Source organism: Silurus meridionalis, chromosome 4, assembly GCF_014805685.1.
Source record: "Silurus meridionalis isolate SWU-2019-XX chromosome 4, ASM1480568v1, whole genome shotgun sequence".
Taxonomy (NCBI): Eukaryota; Metazoa; Chordata; class Actinopteri; order Siluriformes; family Siluridae; genus Silurus; species Silurus meridionalis.
This window is the reverse complement of record NC_060887.1, coordinates 22068423-22093351: the sequence shown is the minus strand read 5'-3', so window position 1 is coordinate 22093351 and position 24929 is coordinate 22068423. Positions and strand designations below refer to the sequence as shown.

General features: G+C 35.8%; 1 protein-coding gene across 1 annotated transcript in view; it reads right to left on the bottom strand.

Moving 5' to 3' along the window:
• pde1ca (phosphodiesterase 1C, calmodulin-dependent a) overlaps positions 1-9689 on the bottom strand; it is a 66937-nt gene extending 57248 nt beyond the window's left edge. Inside the window, 3 exon segments of the mRNA XM_046847366.1 lie at positions 4202-4367; positions 5126-5176; positions 9358-9689. Of these exon segments, the coding sequence (XP_046703322.1) occupies positions 4202-4367; positions 5126-5176; positions 9358-9442 (302 nt within the window). The 5' untranslated portion in view covers positions 9443-9689.
• Positions 9690-24929: the final 15240 nt, after the last annotated feature.

Here is a 24929-nt window from a genome sequence, read left to right as displayed (position 1 = left end):
AGTTACACATATAGTCAAGTGCACACAACACCTACACGAGCATATGTATATGAAGACTTTTTTTTCTTGTCAGAAAGTGTTTTCTAATCACCAGAAAGGTCATGGAAAATAATTAAGCTTTCAAAATGTCTAGTCACAGAAATACCGAATGCCATTTTATCTGCAACATTTAAATATCAACACACACACACACACGCACACACACACACACACACACACACACACACACACACACACGGCTATATTGTCTAGCATAAAATGGGAACATGAACCTCTAAAAGCTGCTTTGTGACCATGTCTAATGTTTTAAAAATACAATTCATTTTTATTCAGATCAAATAAATATACTGCTCCTGCTCACAGATCCTTTTGCTCCTCTGCTTGGAAAATTAACATTTGCTTGGCCAGCAAACATTTGCTTGGTCTGATTCTATAAATTGTTTAGTAAACATACTCTTTGAGACTGCCCTACTCTTCATTACTCTCTACTTAAAACAAATGTATTTTTCATTTTACTATTCTATTACTTGACCAGGATTTTACATATACACATTAAACAGGTGCTACAGTTAACTCTCAGAGTGGAAACACGATGTATGATGTAAATGTTTTTCATAGAACGTATAAACTAAAGATACTGAATAAAGGAAATCAAAAGACTGATACAGGCAACAAAATATATTCAACCATAGCAGACTAGCTCTGCAAACTGGGACCATTAAGATAAGTCAAGGCACTGGCTGCCATCTATCAGAGATCCTGTTAAATATTACCTAAGGGAAGGTGTTTTGGCAGTAATATTCAAAGGGAGAATTATTAAATGTTGTCTGGCTTACTAGAATGTGGGGTTGAAGTTGGAATGATGACACAGTTTGGAATACAGACAAATACCTTTGAGGTCTGAGCACTCAGAAATGGATCGAGATAACATCTACAAACATTTACAGAGGCTGTAATAATGAAACAATGGAACATCTTTGCTTGGTTGGACATACAGATGATTGTATACATCATTCCTATGGTGAGGAAAACCAGCTTGTTCTCTAGGTTGCTTCATGAAGCAGTTTGGATCTAGACAGTCATTAACAGTGGTTATTGCTCATAAATGTTTCTTTCTCATCACTCTATACACACCCAAATTGCTTGCTGCATGCATTAGCCAGAGTAATAATGTTTGCCAAAATAAAAGATATATATAAAAAACAAAGATTAAAAACACAGACACTATCAGACAACATCTGTCATAAGAATTAACGCAATAGCATGGCTTTTAATGGTGCATATTATGTACATAGATTTTCATGTACTATGACTGTAAATGCAAAAAACATATAATCACTTCAACTGTGCAACTGTGATGGGCAGAAAAGCAATTCTGAATGCACAACATATCAAACTAAAAGGCGGATGGGCTACAACAGCAAAAGACCACACCGGATCAGTCGCTGGCTCTAAATACAATAAAACAGCTTTGGAATATGGAAGAACTAGCTGTAACAGCAGCAAATTAGCTAGCAGAGAATCATAGTTAACTGAGGATTTGACTAAAACAAATGTAAAAATGCATTCATTTGTTAATTATTAGTCTCTTAGAATTGACACTGGTTAAAATTAGCAAACTAGCATGTCAGTTTGCATATTCTAACAGCTTTCTCTTATACTTTTCCTGTTCACATAGGTATATTAGCTGGGGTATATGTATAATATATTTCTTGTAAATTATATTTATACACATGAAACCTGTAACTGGTGTTTGTACAACTTTTACACAGTATTTTATATGGATTTATTTATTAAAAGGAATGGCTGTGTTGCCTCGTGTGATGTACTATGAAAATAGCTACATGTTCTACATTGTAGCTACATTGTTTAAATACTACATTCTGTGTGTGGTCTAGCGTGACTTGTAGACACACTATGGGTTAAATACACACTTAGCAAGACCACACACACACACACACACACACACACACACATATATATATATATATATATATATATATATATATATATATATATATATATATATATATAATACATTTATTTCAGTAATTTAACTGTGAAACTCAAATTCAATGCACACATACTGAAGTAGTTTAAGTCTTTTAATTTTGATGATTTTGGCTCAGATTTAACCCACCAATTAACTATCTCAACAAAAAAAAATTGTAAATTGTTGGCCTTCTGTAAAGTATGTTAATTTACTGTATATGTACTCAGTACTTGGTAGGGGCTCCTTTTGTTTTAATTACTGCCTCCATTCGGCATGGCATGAAGATGATATCATGGTGATGGTCTGTGGCACTGCTGAGGTGGTATCTAAGATAAAATTTCTTGGTAAACAGGTGCAGTGACTTTGGTTTTCAAAAAACACAGTGGACCAACACCAGCAGATGACAATGCACCCCAAATCATTACAGACTGTGGAAACGTAACACTGGACTTCAAGCAACTTGGGCTATGACCTTCTCCACCCTTCCTCCAAATTCTAGGACCCTGGTTTCCAAATGAAATACAAAACAAATCAGGAATGGCTTAACAAGAGGAATACGACAACTGTAGCCAAATTCCTTGACACATCTGTGTGTGGTGGCTCTTGCCTCTTGATGCCTTTACCCCAGCCTCAGTCCATTCCTTGTGAAGTTCACCCAAATTCTTGAATCGATTTTGCATGACAAGCCTCTCAAGGCTGCGGTTCTCTCGGTTGGATGTGTAACTTTTTCTTCCACACTTTTCCATCCACTCAACTTTCTGTTAACATGCTTGGATACAGCACTCTGTGAACCGATATCTTCTTTGGCAATGAATGTTTGTAGCTTACTCTCCTTGTGAAAGGTGTCATTGATTGTCTTCTGGACAACTGTGAGATCAGCAGTCTTCCCCATGATTGTGTAGGCTGGTGAACTAAAATGAGAGACCATTTTGAAGGTTTAGGAAACCTTCGCAGGTGTTTTGAGTTGATTAGCGGTCAGGGAACCAACCCCAGCCACTCTTAGTGCCGGTCCCTAACCCGGATAAATGTGGAGTGTTGCGTTAGGAAGGGCATCCAGCGTAAAAACATGTGCCAAATCAAAACTTGCGGATGATCCGCTGTGGCGACCCCTAATGGGAGAAGCCGAAAGAAAGTTTAGCAGATTGGCATGTCACCATATTCTAATTTTTTTAAATAGTGAATTAGTCGGTTTTTGTTAAATGTAAGCCAAAATCATTACAATTAAAAGAAAAAAGACTTAAACTACTTCAGTCTGTGTGCATTGAATGTACTTTACTGAAATAAATTAACTTTTCCATGACATTATCATTTATTGAAATGCACCTATATATATATATATATATATATATATATATATATATATATATATATATATATATATATATATATATATACAGTATGTATGAATTGCAGTAGAAAGAGGTGGAGTAGAGTATAACAACTGGCTGTGGTTATGGCAACCAATATGGTAGCCAATGGTAGATTGGAAGATTGCATACCAATTGTAGAGTGCATAATTGCATTAAGGAAAGTGTGTGTTTAGGAGTGGCGTGTACCATGAGCAATGGTATGGTCACAGCATGTATGATATGTCTGATTAAGATTTGTTTTAGTAAATTGCAATTTCTGCCAATGTTTCACACCTACACACCTTTCACAATGTTTCACACGCAACATAGAATATCTAATGAGCCTGCAAGAGAAAACTTTTTTTTTCCATAGAACATACACAGAAATCAGGTCATGCTCATATGGAGTTGGTAAGTCGCATTGATCTGTTCAGTCAATACCCTCCAATCAACACCTGCCAGCTGTTCCACTAAGCTCTAAGCACCTACAAAGAGGCATTCACACACAAACATTTAGTGAGTTCACAAACAGTGCACTTCGATTGCTATAATCTTAGCATGTTCAGTGTAGCATGTCCATTGATCCACAACAGCATTGAGTGGACAGCCTAATTTTTTCAGCATTCATAAACACCAGGTGTTAGGTTATGAAAACATTACATCATCGTGAACAATGAGATGAGATTTTAAGCAATGAATAGACATAGGGTTACACCATTGGTCCCTTTAAATCAATTGTCACTTTCCTTGAGCTGTGTTTCACTGCAAAGCTTGATCTTCAATTAATAATAATAATAATAATAATAATAATAATAATAATAATAATAATAATAATAAAAGCTGGTAACATCTTCTTAACCTGATTGCAGTCTTCTCCATGGCATCAGGACTGTCTACCGCAGGCAACTCATCAGCGAGGATCTCCTCAGGACTGCGTGGGTCAATTAATATCCCTCTCTTGTCTTTGTCTCTGATCCCGATGCCGGCTGTTATCGCATTCCACAAGGCATTTTGGGACTTGGAGCCTGCAATCATCAGAGGGTACAGGGTCAAGAAGATAAAATAGAGATCAATTAATTAAAAATAATAAAGTTTTATACAGATGAAACCTTTATGCATTGCATATGTAAATGTTAGTATTGCAAAGCTCCATAAATGACAAATCTCTATTTGTTTATTTGTTTACCAAAAACAAGTAGACCTTTATTAAAATGACAGTTGTAGATTTCTATCTCCACCTGCTGTTCAGTATTTGCTGGTAGACCTACTGCTCCACTAGTCTAAATAATTGAAGCAGCTACACAAGAACTCCTTTTCTTAAAACATGAAGCTGAGTAATGCTGCCATCTAGCTTACCTGCTACACATATACATGGTGAAAACCGGAAAAAAAAAAAAAGGAATAAAAATAATAAGAAGAAAATACTTGCCATGAGCCTAAAGATGTAACAGCTTTATCATTAGGCTTTGACAAAGCTCTCACACTGGAGATTTCTTCTCTAAATGTTAATAATGCCTCCTCACAGACATGTTTTACTTGGTTAATTAACAATTTTTAAATCTATTTATTATTAGCATTAGATTATGTGGAGCATCCACCATACAAGTGCTCATAATATAACATATTACTAATATTACATATTTGAACATCATTACTGCTTTGCATTGCAGCTGAGCAACAGTGTTGTGTTTAATGTTTCAATATATCTATGTTTAAAGTTTTACTAGATTTGTACAATGTTCTAATAATATGATATACAGACTGTTATAATAGAGATACTTACGTGCAAAGCGGGCCAGGGGCCTGGGAGGACTTTCTCCTGTTTCATTTGCCACTGAAATTGAAAAGAGACAGAAAGATAAGCATATTCCTAAAGGATGTGCATAACATGCTTGTTATGTGTACCATTCAAATTCATACATAATAAGCTACTTTAGCAAACTGTTTGAATTGTATTACTAAATATTTGAGTAATGTTACTAATGGTTCAAATTCTTGTTATGGATTTTGCATTTACCTTTATTTCAATGCAATTTATTGCATAATATCTTACTTTTTACTCTGCAACATGCCAAAAACATGTCATTTCTAGCTACTTTGATGTTAATCATAATTACATTAAATGATAACCTGTCATGAGACCACAACCTTAACATCACAGTTCATGCATGATTCATGATGCAGAAAGGAATTTATTTATTTATTTATTTATTTATTTGACAGGGACAGTGTACATTAATTAACATTACTGTAAATGCACCAGAATTAGCCAAAAGGCTATTTTTCATCTGTTGTCCCTGGACAGATCTTAAAATTGTCAACCTTAAAACAAAGAATTACAGAGAACAATACAAATATATAAAAATAGTAAAACAGATTTAATTCTTCAAATCTTATTGCTAAATACAATATACAAGTTTACTATAAAACAGCAAGTTGGGTTAAGGGAAAAACACCTATTCTTATTAATGCTGACATATCTGATGTACTAAGAACCAGTTTTTTAAATGCTTTTTAAACAAAGTGTATGTGGTGAGTTCTCTCATGTTCTGAGGTACAGAGTTCCACTCCTTTGCAGCTGTAACTGAAAAGGCACTCTGACTAAATACACTTTTCCTCAGAGGAACAACACAGTCTCCTCAGACCGACCCTCGTGTTACTCTCTGTGTGGTATTTTTAATGTTTACAAACATTAGGTATTTTTGTGTAATGACTGGACATTAACTTCCTCTTTAGTTTTAAGCTTAAGTTATTCTAAATCAGGTCTTGATTTATTTTAAAGCATTTGAAAACACATTTTAATAAAACAAACAAATTATTTAACATCAGCACTTTTGGCTGGTGATATCTTTCAACTCTCTAACCTCTGTGTGATGAACAAAACTATATATGAAGGACATCAATCTTTCAAATGATGTCATTTTAATAGTAGCTTCACACTTAAGATGTTAGTAGTGAATGGAATAAACTGAAAGTGCTGTGATGCAGGTACGATTTTGCTCATTTTTCCGACATGTCTTTTGGGACTTTTTTAAAAAGTAAAGGTGAAGAGAGATTATTGTTTGGTTGGTTTGAAGACAGCCTCTGGGGAGGCATGTGTGTGTGGGTGGGTGTCATGATGGAAAATAAGAGAACATCAGTAAGTGGCCTCTATGGATTTTAAGATGAGGGAGCTGGCTTGTCTCTGAGAGAGAACACTGAGATGAGGTGATGAGTTATCATTTAAGCCTGCACAGGTCTGCAGGCTGTCAACAGTTAAGTGGACATGCGCTCTATGTGAGTGTGTAAAGTGTGTTTTTCTTCGAGATCCTGCCTTATCTGTGGGTTGCACACAAGTCTTTCTGTTTATGGCATTGGGCAGAGCAAGTCTTCTATAATATTGGATTAAACAGTATGCAGAGGCTCAGGGTGAGTCCTAATAGTGCACAGAGGAGCAAAGTCATGATGACACAATTTAAACAGAAGGAAAGTGGATTGTCATTCAGGTCAAAAAAATGCAGCTGAAACAAACTGCATTTAAATGTGACAAATATAAAAAATATATACAACAATCAGGATTTGTTAAAATTTCTTTGCTTCATCTGTTTTCGGATATTCAGAGTTTAAATTGTCTGAGAATTTGCTTTGGCAAATATCAGTGCACACAAATATAGCACCTCAATACCGTTTGACATGTAGCCCATCAAGCGTAAATTAACATAATAAGTCAAAGTGCTCTGGGAGAAAAGCCTCGGAAGAGAAATTTGAACTGCATGGTTAAAATCTATAAAGCTAAATACAACATATGAACTACACATGGGTAATTCCAATAATCTGAACGGGGCACCCAGGAAATGTGCACCTGTATAGCACACGTCTGAATACTTTCCATGCATATGTATTGATGTATCTTTAAAAGAAAGGTGTGGCATTATGTGACAGTCAAATCAAATCAAAGATGGATGGTGGCCACAATAATGTTCTTAATTTGCACTCACTTTTCACATAGAACTGTTAAGCACCTGTATATTCATGTAATTATCCAATCGACTAACCAGGTGGCAGCAGTGCAATGCCTAGAGCCAGCGCACTGCTTTTATGCATCGTGATCAGAATGAACACACATTGAACCTTAAGGCAGAAGGGACACAACAGCAGGAGACCATTCCACTCTTTTCAGCCAAGAACAGGAATCTAGGAAATGTTTTAGTTGAAGGTTGAAAAACGTCATTTCTGGGCCTGCTGAAACCTTTGAGCTGTGTTCTGGGCTGACTAGAATGGAAAACAATCATCCCCTCAGTTTTGCATTATGAAAAGCTTTGCTGCTCGCCACATTTGTAAGCAGTGGTTATTTAAGTTATCATAGCATTTCTATTAGATTAAACCGGTCATGGTTTTTTTTATGTACCACTCTGTGTAAGCTCTATAGATTCAAAGCAACCTGTCTGGCACCAACAACATAGCTATAATCACAGGAACTGAGATTCAATTTCCCCATTCTGAGTTGATATGAAAATTTACTGAAGCTATTGACTTCTATCTGCGTGCTTTAAGCATTGAGCCTCTGCTCTATAATTGGATGATAGGATTATTACATGAATAAGCAGGGGTATAGATTTTCCCATTTCAGTGGCCAGTGACTTGTATATGTAGTATTTGTATTGGATCTTGGCTGAGTGCAAGAATAAAATGCAACCTGCTGAAAGATGAATGAAACCAAAAGAAAAAATAAGAATAAAGAAAGTAACCACATGGGTAAGTAGGGATATGCACTCCATTGTGGCAAATAAATTAATAATAAAGAGGGATCAGCGGCCTTCAGAAGAGGACTCTTTTAACTCAGTTAGTAGGTAGAGCCTGTACTGTGTTCAATGTGTGTGTCCTCAGGAGTAGGAAGAGGCTACTTCATTAGTGATAATGATTCCCCCCTGGCTACTGAGACTACTCCAGTAATAACATGACGAATGAGGGTCTCCCATGGAGAGACAGACACACATCTTACTCTCCTCCCCCAGTACAGTTCATTTTTTTTTCTATCTCTCTAGTGACCTCCTGTACATGATTCTGATTAGCCAACAGGTACTCTAATGAGCTCTCTGCTGGGTAACACCCCCTCCCAACACACACACAAATATACAGCACAAGATAAACCTGACTTGTTTGTTATAAAGCGACAGAAATCACTGTGTAATGATGACATCACCACATATCCCCCCACCAACCCTTTGGTGGCCATGGAGACATTAATCACAAAGGTAACTGGATGGCACAGGAAGGTTCTTAGAGGAAATATCTTATCTGCTGAAGAATACATATGCACCCTATCCAAACCTTACAGATGGCTGCAGCATTATTTGGGTGTCAAATTTGGTAAAATTGTGCAAATATTTTAGCCCTTTTGGCTGTCTTTATAAAAACTGATTGTCGACTGTAACAGAAGAGGTGCCACTTGACCTTTTTGTAAAGCTGTAATTACCACCATTGCATGTTCTCTGAAAACAACTGTCATGCCATTTTGAAACATTGCCTGTATTGTTCTGTGCTTGCTTTCATACAAATGCAAGATACTGTGAGTCATTTTACATAAAAAAAAGCACTATTATGTAATCTTATTCCATTCAGCAGGAGAATGAGAACGCTCTAACATTCTAAAGATCAAAGTATAACACAAATACAAACTTCAATAAAATCCAACAATCTTACAATGAATTGTAAGTATGTTGTTGAATGTAGCTCGGAATAAAAAAAAATAATAACATTACTTATTAAATAAGTATTTTTAGTTACTCTCATAAGCATTCACTGTAATAGTTTTCATAGTTTGGTTTCCATAAAATGCTTTATTCAGCATTTTAAAATATATTAGCAGAAAAATACCTTTTTGAATACTTCAATGAATCTCCCTCATTAAATAAATAAAATATTTATTTTTTTAAGATTTAAATCATAACAATGCTATGCAAACAACCAGTAATGAGATTGAAAGGAAAAGTTGTTTCACACACACAACCCCAAAAGTATTTCTTCCACGCTTACCAATCGTGAAGCTGAATCCGTCGATGCTGAATGTGGCACTCCGGCATTTTTTAAATCCTTGTTTTTTGGAGCTGGGTTCTGTCATCTTCCTTTAATAATTAAGTTCTTCAGTTGTTGCTGTAAGTCTTCTGCAAGTGTCCCTTGAACATAGACGTGGTGCACATTTGGAGAGTATCAACAACTTATCTCTCGATCCAGAGAAACATGTGGTGGGTGTGTTTGTGTGTGTGTGTGTGTGTGTGTGTGTGCATCAAGTTGCTCAGGATAAAGAATTAGAAGTTTTGGGGTGCAGGTGGGCTGCCCCCTCTGCAATACCCCTCTGAGAGCTCTAAAGTCCGTACCGCATGCCAGGCCTGCTCATTTGCTAGTGAACAGAGAATCAATGACATAGAGCTTCCTCTCTCTCTCTCTCTCTCTCTCTCTCTCTCTCTCACACACGCACACACACACTCTCACACTGACTCTCTGTTTCTCTCTTTCTGAGATCCTTCCCACTTTTCAGCTCTCACAGCACATGATAAACACTCTACTCACCTTGTTTGTTAACCCACTGACTCGAGTGTTAACACATTAGCACCTGTGATTCTGACTTTGGTGCCTAATACTTAACTCTGTTGTGCTGTTTTATAAATTCATTTATGTCTTACACATAGTCTCTGTGAGTTCAACAGGCTGTGAGTGGGTGTGCACGAGTGTGTTTATGCACGAACAGTAAAACTAATGCGAGCATCGTGCATCCATGCATGTGTTTTAATGACATGACTACAATATGATTCCCTAGCTGATGTTTCACCAAAATATTAACTTGTCCTCACAGCTCACATTAGGCTAATGGATTTGAGGGGGTTTAAGTGGCGGCAAAAAAAAAAAAAAAAAAGAATGAAAGGGAAACGGACAGTGTTGATATTAGGCTAGCTGGTATTCTCTGAAGTAGCTTCACAATTGTGTGAGTCTATTGCACATAATTACAGAGATGACGCTTCATCAGTGTTCCCTTACAGCCCCCTCATCCATGCGATTAGCCACTTAAATTGTACATAGTGTATCAGTGACAAATAACACCTCAAAGCCATAATTACAGCAGTGCCATTTTAGGAACAATGGGTATTTGAATGTCAGTGTGTGTCAAATGAAGCAAACACATAAGGTTTTCAGCACTGTACTTCTGGAAACTGCATGGTATGGCATGGTATGGAAACTGGAACTCTCTGTATCTCTGCTCATATTCAGTAGCAATTGGTTTCTTTGAACAAAACAGTAAAATCCATGTAATTTCAGAGCGGTGGCTTGTCTCATCTTCAACGCCAAATAGTGCTCTTTCATTCTTAGTATCCATCCAATTACCTTTGAAAAAGGGGGGGTAGAGTTAAAATCACTCTTCAGAGAAGGACAGTTGTGAGATTTGGTAGTGAAATGATGAAAGACAAGCTCTAACGAGCGCAAAATTGTATCGTTTGAAACACACACTTTGGGCAATGCACTGGAGGAACCTATAAAAATGAAAGCTATTAAGTCAACCTAGATAAAAAACAAATGTGTTTACGTGAGGACAAAAGAATGAAAAACATTATTATTATGACTATTTATTCCTGTACTGTATTATCCAAAAAGCCAGCATGCTTTTCTCTTGACGATGGAAATTAATTCTTACATTTTCTGCTCACACCGTGTTACCATGGACAACAGGTAAACACAAAGTGAATTTTCTGATGCTGTGGAGGAGTGAAGCACATCCATTCAATCCCAAGGCCACTGTAAGCTACTGGCAGCAGAAATGATTTGCTAGAAACATATCACTAGGGAACCCCTTTCTCTTTCTTTCATATCCACATGTAATTCTGTAAACTGAAGTAAGGCATTGGCAAATAAAGGGGTAAAGGGGAATGAGACTCTTATTGCACAATCTTTTCTGATTGGTGTCAGATGAAGGTCAGTTTGAATGAAGCTCAGGGTAAGGGCCACAACTAAAATGAAAGTGTCAGACCACATGTGCACCCTTAGCGCACGTTTAAAATCAAGGTGTAGGAGTCGAGGATTACATGGTTGATTTTACAGGACAAAAAGTAGATTAGAAGGACATTTAAATGCCATTTTGTTTTGACCCTAACCTCCTCAAGATGTTCAACCAAAAAAAAATGTTTGTCCTGTATTGTTCTAATTAGCCAGTACATGTTTCTTTAAATGTGTTGAAATGACTATTCGAATGACTACTTATTAATAAAGTAACGCTTCCACAAATGATCTAGTCAGCCATGTCAGTCAATGATGATCAGCATAAAATGAAACAAAAGCTGTGCATTACAACCATTATCTTTCAATGTTGCATAAATGACACATGGTGCTTTTCTTATTCTACTGTCATGCTCTATCAATCTTTGACTGAATAAGCAAGAAAAGGTTTACACCTACCCATTTATACAATTATCTAATCAGTCAATCAAGTGACAGCAACACAAGTTATTAAGTATTGTAGTACAAAACCTCATTTAATGTTCACAGAAAAGATCATAATGTGAGGGGAAAACTGAGCGCAGTGATTTTTTGCACAGAGAGGCTTGATTAAATATTCGAGAAATCACCTCTTTTAAGTATTTTATATATTAAACAGGATTCTATGAGTCGTTAAATCTCAGTCTTTTTTTTCATCTTTTACAATATAATTTTGGTGAACTTGTACCCACTGTACCCTATATGTACCCTTCTACTGCTGCCCACCTTAAGGTTAGAAATACTAAATCAGCAAACCAATCTGGCTATCAACAAGGTGTGTCTGCCCACATATGTCTCTAATCATTCTGATTTATTGAAGTTTATAAATATAGTGTACTTTAGTTTTCCCACTGAAATTTTATTCAACCTAGCTAATTTTTGAAAGTCCACAATGCTCTAAAAGCCTTCTCCCATGTATTTACACCCAAATGACTGGCTCTGACTACATCATGATTATGCATTAGCATCTGTTTTGAAGAAGCCCTGTTAGAGATGTGTAGTAAAGCTACTCTAAAGGGTTCTCTTGAAATACAATTTTTTTTACACTTTTAAAAACACCGATGATGCACATATTCCCACCTTCACCTTAAATAATTGTATAAATCCAGGTCATTTATTGCATTTACACAATTATTTTAAAATCTATGGCAAAAATAAACTGTAAATGCTTTCAAGTTATTGACTGGGGCTACCTGTTGTGACAAGTCTCACTGCATTTTAAATTTCCCTTTTTTTTTTGTGTCACCCAGGCAGAGGATCATGGGTACTGCTGACAGAAATGCCATCTTATTTTTCCTATTTTTAGAATAAGGAGGATAAGGCAGAAAATATAGGGTTAGGGTAAGTGTTAATTACTAAAGGGTTATACTGTGATAAATGTGTGTCTCTAATTAACGCAGTTTACCTAATTAACCGGGAGAATATATTAATTGTATTTTGACAGGAGGGAACCACTGACGATGGTTTATAATGGCGAGTAGATTACCAAATATAAAGCAATAAAAACAAGGATAAAATCTCTTCCTTAAATATTGAATAATAGTGCTTGAAGATTAATTTTTTTTTGTTATAACAAAAGAGAAAAAACTATACGGAAAAAAAGAGGGAACTTTGTGTCAATGAACAAGAAACAATAGATTACATTTTGGGACGAAATTACGAAATGCCATGAGACTGTGCTGGTTGTGAATCACATGCTATTTTTTATTGGTTATTGCAAAACATTTAAATAACACTACCTAAACAAGGTTCAAACATTTGAAATGACAATCTCCACTTACATGCTGATATAGCTAAAAAGAACATAAAAATCAAGGACAAGCCAATTCAAGCACAGTACAAGGTCTGCTCACTTGAGGGGGAGTGGGAGCACAAAAGCCTGATCTGTTTTTTTCTCACCTTCCTACAGCATTGGAGCTCTTGTTAACTGAAAAGGCCATGGTACTCCAAACTCAGGCCCAAGCATGCTGCAGGGACGTTACCATAGGAACTAACTGTTGAGCTTACAGGTACCGTAGCCTGCAGATCGACATACTCATAAACGATATCTGAACTACATCTAGATAGTTTGTCAGTGCTTTGTCAATAATTATTTGTATAAGAACTACACTAAAATAAATGGAGCTGTAGTAAATAAGTAAAGTAAAGTTAATTCAACTGAATTCAACTCTGAATAGGCAAAATAAATAGACGCAGCTTACTGTCCTAGTAAATGTTTGAAAAGTACAATTCTTGGGAATTGTACTTTTCAAACATTTACTAGGACAGTAAGCTGCGTCTATTTATTTTGCCTATTCAAAATTGAATTCAGTTGAATTAACTTTACTCAATGCACAACCATGTTCCATAATATGACATTATTTCCTACTTACTCTTAAATACTTTATACTTAAGGATAGTGTAAACTTTTATTTTATCCACATACTTTGGCTAATGTTTCTGTTCCTACAGTTTCCTACAATTTCCTACAAAAACGCCTTGAAGGAAGAAAGTCATTTTTGCCTGTTAATACATTTGTGCATGGCCAGATGACTAGTAATGTAGATAGCTATTGAGTCTAGGACAGGGGTGGCCAACCAGTCAGAGACCGAGATCCACATTTTTGACTGTGTTACCGCAAAGAGCCACATCATACACATGGGCACACATGAACATCACCCATCCCTTCCTCTTACACACACACACACACACACACACACACACACACACACCGCTGCTCAGCCAGATTTATTGTAAATGTCACACACCAACATAATGACAGAAATTGACTCCTACAGTTCTAAGACCACAGGCAGGTCATTTTTAACATTGTGTGCACTGTCTCACACACACAAACTCTGTTTAACCAAATCCACAAAAAAAATATAATAATTTACAATAGCGTTTTTCTTTTACTATGCATGTTACTTAGTGGGACTTTTGGCATTCCTTGCCTTAAACAATCCCCTTAAAATCTGCCTCGTATTCCGTTGTTGCCACTCGAAGCAATTCTATCACATGGGTGTCAGTCAGAACAGATGCTTTGATTTCACGTGTTTCAGGGTAGAAAACACAGACTTTGTTTGTGTTTTTTTTGTGCGTGTTCACTTCGCTTGAGTTCAATACGGTATTTTCGTCAAATGCGCATGTGCGTGAGATGAATATAATGCAGGAGTGGGCAAATAATTTTTACAAGGGGCCACATGAGAAACCTGAATTGTGTCAGAGGGCCACACCAACGATAATATTTTAGGGATGCACCGAAATGAAAATTCAATTCAAATGGAAATGGAAATGAAATCCATAATTTTTTGTGTTATGCCTTTTGCCTTGGCACCATCACTGGAAAACTTTCCTGCCTTTTCAAAAACGTCCACTACAGACGGAGTGCGCATGCTCGGATTGACTACTTTTCTGCGCCGCGTTCTTCTCATATTTAGAAGGCAATCAGGATGTTTGGATTTCAGGTGATAAATTAAACCTGACTTGGAGAAACTCTTTGCAGATACACCCCCTCTTGAAATTTCAGCATTGCATGTTTTGCAAATCTCTATCCGCACACCGCAGACATGTTGCTCTTATCCAGATATCCGTGTGCTGCTGCGCTTTTTTTATTGCGTCATTACAATTGTGTTTCTGCAGTGTTGTTTCGGTGATTGAGATATTTCTGAAAATTCTCGGTGCATCCCTGTAATTTATGATTGGCCTCATGCCAAGGTCTGATATACCGCAACGTTTCCCAGTAGGGGTAAGCTCATTTAAGTCTTAAAAATACCGTATTGAACTTAAGAAAAGCGAACACACACAAACTTCGAAAGGAACGTAAGAGCCGCATGAAACCAGCCAAAGAGCCACATGCGGCTCGCGAGCCACGGGTTGGCCACCCCTGGTCTAGGACATTCTGTTGGTTAAATTTGTTATCCTCAATGACAAAATGTGGCCTCCCAAACAGATTTTTATTATTCAACCAATCAGTTAAATCTCTAAATAACTTCACCAGATCAATCAGTGTAGGTATACTGTTTGTTGATCTAGTATGAGGAGCTTAGCTTGCTTAGACACACCAAAGTCTGCTGACAGACAATTCCTGCTATATCATTATTCTGTATTTAATAATATAACTTAATTATATGGTTCTACTTTGTTTATTTTTGATTTTGTAACCATCCATGTTATTTTTATTTCATTTGCTGAATCCTTGCTAAAGTGATGAGAAGACCATTGCAAGCTTCTGAGTAAGAATTTAGAGTTGAGGGTGAATATTGCAATTGTCTTGTCTCTTTGGTTTGTCTTTGTCTATGGTCAAAAATGACAAATTTATTACCTTTGGACAAATGCAGCATGGGTGCACTTTATTTTCCGTCTCATTACTTTATATATATTTAAACAGAGTATACAGTATATACTTTTTGTTTCAATGCAAACTTTATCTTAATGCCACAACTCACATGGTCCTGTTTTGTTTATTCTTTCTTCGTCTAGATTTTTGTTTATATTCAGCATGGTTTATTTTTTATTATTCTGCACTATCCCAACAGAACTGTCATGTGTAACTTATGTACATGTCTTTCATGCAGGGGGTGTCTTTGGAGGGGTTGGCTTAATTGCCAGTATCACCTATTAGAGGTTGAGTGCAATGTTCTACATTATTATGACATCCTTTAATCTCCAACAACATTTACTTTTGTTCATTGTGTTGCTAGGGTCACAATCAGTCCCAAAAAAAGGTGCAAACTCAAGAAAGGACAAGATGGCACCTCGTTTAAAGTATGAATACACATCTCATTCGGGGCAATTTTGAGCCTATTGTTTCCATGTGTCTCTCAGTTTGTTTGACTTCCACTCATTAAAACTATAGATAAGGAACAGAATGATTGGTAAATGAATGGGAAAGATACCGGAATTGCATCGTATGGTTAGATGTAATAAAAATGTTACATTTTATCCATTTATACCAATGCCAGAGTGCATTATTGTGGGAGGTATCAGTGGTAGCATATCCATATGGATTTTTCTCCACTACTAGTCAGAAAGTATAAAGTTCCTGTCTTTTTCATAATTTCCATTGACCATGCGAAATGGCACAAGTTGCATGGTCGCTCTCCTACCCACAAACAGACAGATATAAAGTATTATAGAGAAATATGTGATTTTGGAAAAGGGTCAGTATATGCATAAAATATCAAGAGATTTGTTCAAGAGAGAATAAGGTTTTCAAAGGTTGAAAGTCTCTTTATGTCTTTCACAGTATATTCAAAAGTTGTACTTTGACATGCCTTTAGAAATAAACTTTGTTGAGTAGTTTGTTTCTGTCTGTGGGTGAGATTGCTGTACACCATTTTCTACCTTCGTCTGACAATGGCACATTTATGCTCTCTAACCAGCAGTGTTCTCTGGCACAGGCAATTTTCTAGAGCAGCAAATTGTCAGGATCAGCACCCACACAGTGTGTCCCATATAGACTCTCGTAATAAGTGCATTAGTGAAAATCATTGTCAGGGATTGCCTGTGGTCCGTAAGGCATTAGGGGAGATATTTACAACAGTCACCCCCTCAGCATTTTCCTTCAAAACTGCTTTGCACTTTTGCAACATATCGAGAACAAAATATTAGCAGTAAATATGCAACACCACCAGCTAATAACCCCTGATGTAATGCAACTGGTTGATTACAAACATGTTTATGTAAAAGATAAATATAATTACATACAGTATTGTGTGTATATATACAGTGGGGTTCAAAAGTCTGAGACCAAAAGTAAAAATGCTTCACTTTTGCATTCTTCTCTAATATTCTTCTCTTTAGTTTCTTATTCTGTTTATCGTCTATTTTAAATCAATTTTATTTTGGAGATTTGTCTGAACACATGCTTCAATAGAAGAGATTGGGCATGAGGAAAATCTGACCTTTATTTTTTTTTACAAAACACTTGGCCAACATCACACATTTGCTTATATTTAAATAGAGACCTAGAATGCAGAATCTTGAATATTTCAACAATATTAGACTCGTCTGGTTTTATCTTACAAGCAGGAAATAATCTAAGTGCATGCTGGAGGTCCACTTTGGATGGTGTTAAAATTACAGCATTATCTGTTAGTTCCAGCTCTCCATATTGTCTTAGTTGCATCTTGATATCCTGCCTGTAAATTCCACAGACAGGAATGAAGGAAATAAACAATTTGAATTGTTTCAAATACAAAGCTCCCACAAAGTAGAAAATGTAAATACCATGCACTCCTGTGATATTTACCATTCACAATTTTTTTTCCAAATCAATTGACTTAATAAAAAAAAAAAAATTAATATTATAATTGAGAATTAACATATCATGTTTTTAAAGATACACAAACATAGAAATGAATAAGATATATTGAGATAATGTATTCTGAATTTTTTTCTTTTTTTCTTTTTTTTATAAAACCATAAAGCCATAAATGTTGACATGTGACATGCCAGCTGAGACTAGAGGTGTGTACTGGAACTCAGATTCTGCAAGCAAGTAGCCACTGTTGATATAAAAAAAATAAACATAAAAAATCACATCAATTAAAGTGAAAACAAAGATGCATTTACATGGTTTAGTTACTCATCCTTAGTAGCTGACTGATCACGATTATTAAAAACATATAAAAATATATTTTATATTTAATAAATATATATATTTTCAGAAAGTTTAAGCATCACCCATATGGTTTAAATCCAAATCCAGATATTTAAACTAAAGTAACACACACACATATCAGCCAAAAAAACCTTGGTCTTAAACAATGTAGTGGGAAAAAATTGCAGTATATTTCCACTGGCACTGTAATGTTAAACAGGTTGTTGAATAATTTAGGTTGTTGTAAAATAGTGTGAATCATTTTCCCTCCTTCATTCCTCTACAAATTTCATTCTTTTTTTCATTAATTGTGCTTGACAGGGTTGAAGTTGATTTAACTTTGAGCTGCAAAGATAATGCTTAAAATCCAAGTGTTGTATGATTTTGTTTCGATTTTGTGGGATGGACAGTTTTAAACTACATATATGAAATTAGCCATGTATTAAACAATGATGCACATTAAAGTCCATCTGAAGAAGGGCAGTCATTTGTGTTAGGCAGCCTGACATGAACACTCCCTCATATGGTGCTTACAATGGTTCTTTAATTACCTTAATTTATAGGCCATGGGGGTGGAGAAATCATTTGAGAGAACACTTCAAGAGGTCTGTTAATTAAAGCTCAATTCCTAATAATTAGCTCTCCCACACCAGAGATGAAGTGGTGGCCATGTTTGTGATTTAAAAAAGGCTAGAGAATGAGATGTATAAATAAAATTATTGTTACTCTACCTTCCCACGCATAAGAAAAGAATGCATTTTTCTCTCATAAACATAAACCTGACAAGTCTATTGTGAATGTACTAGTGGTTTCTTTCCATACTACTTGTTACTAAATTTTACTGTCACATTATAGTGAAATTACACCAAGATGAATAATGTTTTGGAGCTAATTAAAATCTCTGGTAAGTGTTTTAACAAGTGTTTTAACAAGATACATTTTAAATACTGACTTGCTAAAGCTGCAATTTCATAGGAAAATTTGACTCGTGCAAGATTCATAAAAGCTCTTGATAATTAAGTAGGCATTTCATTTTAAATATCATAATCAAAGTGTTGTTACATTTACGCATGCAGTGATTTTCTCACTGTTGTCATCTGTCACTCTACTTGCTTTCATTGATACTACTGGGTGCCATAGAAGCTTTTATCTGTGAGTTGCTAAACTAGAATTCCACTTTTGACAGCGAACCAGATGATTCTCAAACTGATACATGATAGTGATCCCCAAAACTACAGCTTATCTTGTATGACATGCAGTGGTGGACAGTAATGAAGTAAATGTAAAAGTAAAGTAGTTTATTCGTGTATCTATACTTTACTCACGTGTTTCCATTTGGGGAGACTTTTACATTCACTTCACTACATTTCAATGTCAAATATTTTACTTTTTACTTAACTACATTTCGCAAAATCAGTCGTTCCTTTTTATTTATGAGTGGATGCCGCATGATAGAGGCGGATTTAAGCAAAATGTGCAGCCGCCCTGTAGGCATCTTCCCGGGTTTTCTTCTGTAACCGCTTATTTGCACGATCGCATCAATTATTATATCATGTACGGTCACGTTAGTAAAAAGAGCTGAATCCAAATTAAAATTATTGATTACAAAAACGGTCTAAACCCCTTCAGGAGCCCAATTAAAAATAAAGAAGTAGGGGGGAAACGTGCAAAAGATAAAGGTGTGTATGCAGTTTTTCACTCACCTGGTTATGAGGATACAAGCTAATGCAATTATTGAAATAGTCAAATAGTAATATCACTTGTTATGCTGTGTTGACTGCTATGCTTTGATGCATAAAGCAACAATATTTAGTTTGCATAACATTTTAATTTATAGTGTGTAGTTTATCATAATGTGTGTAGCAGGAAAAAAAATTACAACCTCACTAATCTAGATTGATTGTAGTTAAACACTTATTGATTTGGTTACCTTGAATTGAGGCAATGTCATAAAGGTTTTCTGTGATTGTACTGAAAAGCTCCTGAACTGAGTTCAGTAAGGGGGAATCTCCAGTGCGGCTTAAAAGGCTCATTCAAAACATATATATATTTCAAGGATATAGATTTTGTATGTATCTTATGGCTACAATTAGCCAATGAATTGTATTGTTCTTGGTTCTGAGAGCTTGATAAATTGTGCAATAAATGCATTTAGGGTGATATTTCTACATGAAAGTGAACTTGCAGAAATGTATCCAATTTTGTGGACTGCTCTGAGAATATTTCTTACTCATCCAGTGACAGTAGCTCAAGCAGAGGAGCTTTTTAAAGCTGAAACTAATCAGTTGGAAATACGTTGGTTATTCATTCGAACTAGAACCACCATTGGCAATTGGTGGTACCTACTTACAGTAGCACACACATACAGTTCAATGTCAGTTCAACAGCAAGAAGAACATTTTGAGAAGAATAAATGATGGAAGAAAATTCTGACTCTAACTTGCCAAAACACCTGTAGCCTTAATTGTGCGATTTCTTTTTTGAAGTTGTTGAAAATAAGGTTTTTGGCTCATGATGATAATAGGGACATTATAGCCATAATAAATCATAGTACTTGGATACCATATGTACATTTGAAGGCAAATATTTTTGTACTTTTACTCAAGTAACAGTTTAAAGGGACTTATACTTCTACTGGAGTAATATTTTACCTACTGTATCTCTACTTTTACTCAAGTACTGTCAGGGATCCACCTGCCACGCCCCCTTTGGTGGCTCTCTATGCCTCCACTCTCCATAGAGCTCCAGGTTTAACCACGCACACCTGGAGCTCATCATCACGCCACCCCGCTCCTACATATAAACCCCTCACTCACATTCACTCCCCGTTCGTTATTGTTTATGTTTGACTTTCCGTGCTGCATGTCTTCACGTACCGGTTGTCATCCAGGACTCCACTTGTCCGTTCCATCCGGACGCCACAATCCCATACCGGCTGCGCTTCACCTCCTCGTGCATCTCGGGTCAGCTAGCGCACCTCGGACTTTCTCAACCGTAGGACTGCCATGTGCTTGTGCTTGTGTGTGTGTATGCGCGTGTATGCACGTCTGTGTGTGTGCGCTCTCTCTCTCTCTCTCTCTCTCTCTCTCTCTCTCTCTCCCTCACACGTGCATTAAAACCCAAGCGAGCTGTACTCCGGCTTCTGCCTTCTGTTTTATGTACTTCATCCACCACTGATTATATGAAATGAAAAGGGGAAATAGATATGTTTGGGGCAATAGAATATCATCACATTTACACCACTAAGTGGCAAACGTATCAGTAAAATACTGCTGATGCACACTGAACATCAACTAACAAGGCTACGTGTGTTTCCATAGACAACGCAAGTATTTTGAGCATTTGGGGAAAGTAAAATATTACAAAAACAGATTATAAAAAAAAGCTAATTTCTAAATAGTTTATCACAAAATAGTCCACGGTGACTTGATACAGTATGGACAGGACATAGAATATTACATTACATGAATATGTACTGGGGAAAAAAAGATTTCCTTATATTCTCTGAAAATGTCCATGTACACCAGCAATGCTATGGTAAAAACATCAATATTTACAGTTTCAGTTCAATCCATTATGCAGTATCCAGTAGAGGAGATGCTATGGTACTGCTGCACAAATTATAGTGGTGTCTTCCTCCCTCTCTCTGTCTCAGCAAAGTGGCAGATTGCAGAGACATTGGAGCACAGATGTTTTTCAAGTAGGCCTGTAAAACTCATCTCTCATCTGTATGTTAATATAAGCACATTTTCCTCCATTCTGTGCACACTCTGCCTCATCACACACTCATTGCTATGCAGACGGTGTGCATAAGATATAGATCTTGTGTGAATACAGTTCAAAACACTGTAAGCATGTTATGTTAAGTTAAACATACAAAATATAAAATTTACACAAATAAAATCATATTTAGATGTATGTTACTTCCTCAAAACATGACACATTAACTGAAGTCAATAATATTAATGTGGAGACATATTATAGCATACCTGTATAACAATGGTACAATAACTGTATAAGAAAAAAACATGCCAATATAAATATATATTTTAAGCTTTATTTATCTTTATTTATATTCCATTACAATAATTGAAAATCAATTTTTCACAGAAAAAAATCATCTAAAAAGATTATCTAAACACAGTCCGCACAATTTCGGTACTGTATATTGTATATGACAGGCCTGAGGTGTTTATTTTTATTACAGTGTATTTAATTTGTTTGCAGTGCATCTCGGTAAGAATTCAAAAAAAAATTTTTTTTTCGGGTTCTCCCATTAGGAATAAAAATTATAATAAAAACTAACATTAGGCAAATACCACTTTGTTTTACAAGAACCGCCCAGATACTGTATATACGTTATATGTTTTGCCACATGTTATATGTATGTTACATTATATGATTTTGTGAAATCTTAAATCCTAAAGTAACTATGGGTTATACAAACTGACTTTGAAGCTGAACCTAACTTTGTTGTCCTTATGTCCAGTGTCGGCGCCAGAGAATATTGAATGAGGGGGCCTCATGTTAAACTCGGGGGGCCTATCTCGTTCACATACTATTACTATTATTATAATTATTATACATTATTATTATACAAACATAAAATATTAAACGTCACTCACAGTAAACCATAATTTATCATAAATCTAAAGTGCAAAACACACGCAAATTAAGCACCAGCATATAACCAAATGTAGCTACTAAAGCAAAAGGGCATCTTACCTTTAGAAGAGCTCAGACGACGAGAGGAGGAGGAATTACATTTTTGAAGAACAAGACGTTGAGGACAAGAAGCGTGTATGTAATTGGCTGACTATGTTACTGCATTATGGGTTAGTAATTTTTTTTTTTTTTTTTTACTTATACTCTTCATTCTTTAACCAGTATTCATAGTATAATAAAATCAATTTGTAAAACATTTTTTTAAATTATAAAGTTATTATTTAATTTTAAGAAGTAGGGGGCATGCCCCCCAGGGCCCGCTCCTGGTGCCGACACTGCTTATGTCATTCAAAGAAATTACCTTATATTATTGTTATTATTATTTTGGAACTTTAGTATATTGTGTGAAATTAACTCCCACCCCAAAACACCCATATATTTTCTTAATCAAGTGAGCATGATGCTCCACAACTGTGCAACATCTAGAAAAGTAAGCAAATAATTGGAATGTTGTTTAAATATTGTTGCCCATCTAAAGAAGTGGATAGTATTTTAACACAACTGAAAATGTACGACATTTAAGAAGTTGTTAAGCAGCTTTAGTTACAGTAGCTTTTAAAATTCTGAGACCACATTAACATTCAGGAATTTTTGTTTAATGTTAATAAACAGAATTTTAATTAACACTTTTTGATAAGTCTATAATGTTGTCCTTTGTACAAAATGTCAGATTTTACATGAGTCGTTCTTTCTAATGAACCACATCGCATGCTAATGGATTTTATTTAACATGAGTCATTAGTTCACTTTTTACACAAAATTGTGCAGTTAATTGAGTATGCACAGTCATTACAGCAAAAAGAGAACATAGCAAGTACTAAAAACTCTAAAATTCTAGAAACTCTAGAAAAATATTTCTAATATTCTATTTTTTCATTAAGTTATTTCTGATGATCACTTGTAATGAATATCAATGTTAAACTTAGTTTAAAATTACTTTAAAAGTATTTTCACTAAGAGGCTAAGACACTTGGACTTCTAGTTTCCTGCCACAAATAAGCCACCCAACAAGGAAGCACTGCCCTATAAAATTATTTACTCTGCAAAATCTTTCCAATATCCCAGGATCTGGTTTGGAAATGTTAAGCTGCTTTTTAAACCTAGTTTCTTTTGCAAAAACCTGAAGCCAATTTTAGCTTAACCCTGTGCACCCTGGTTAATAAGATGTAATTTGGGAAGCATAATGTTGATGACTGGCACTAGCGAGTAGCTTGATTTGTTGGTTTATAAATGTTGATTGAGTTAATGACTGTCAATGAGTCGTTTTCTCAGTGTACGTTTCCGTGTATTTTGAGTGCTTATTTCTGAGTGTCTGAAAAATATAAACAAAAATTAAATCAAATAAAACATTACTGTGTCAGGGTCTTCTCTAGTCTACTGAATATACTACAAAAGCATTCTAGCAAATGGAAATAACTTAGTTATAGACGAGTTAATCTAAGCATTTCAATTTGTGATTATGATTAACTAAATATAAGATTATTAAAACTATTCCAAGCTATTTGTACTCATTTTCAGGCTGGTTAATTCAGCAGTTCATGTTGGTAACATTGACCATTTATTTCAAGAAAGAAACTAAATGATCTGCCAAATAAATGTGAAAACAATGTTGAAATGGGTAGAAATGTGCAGAAATACATGTAATGGTTTGCTGAAATCTCACAGTAAGAAATACTACATATATTTGATTATATTCAGGAACTAAATGTTGACAGAGGCTATGGATGGATGAAAGACGCTGTCTTAAGAGAGACTGACATCACCGCTGAGTTCTCTGAGAACCTTTATGTCTTGTAGTTTGGTATCAACTCTTGAAGTGCTGCACCTTGTTTTGCGTTGGTCATTAGCGTTAAGTTACTTGCTCCAACTAGAGATGAGAAATCCTTCTGAATCATTAGAATCCAAATCTCACCATCACTTGAATCAGTAGGGGTTCCGCCTGCTTTTGTCATGGAATTCCACTAGAGGGCACTCAACGAATCGCACTCACAAGTCCCTCAGATCCGTCTGGGTTTCTGACCATACAGGAAGTTTCTTGCACAATCCAGTCAGCTACTTGTTGCTACAGTTACAACAACAACTTTGAACAACGGGTGAAATTTATTTATTATTTAGTCAGTGGGTCAGTTGTCTAACCCGGCACAAAGATACACTCCACAACGTCACCACTGTTATATATCCTGATAATAACAACGTAACAAATATCCTCCAAAGGCTCCATCACAAGAGTTACTGAAGTTACTGAACCCGACTCACAAGGAGTCAACGCATTCAT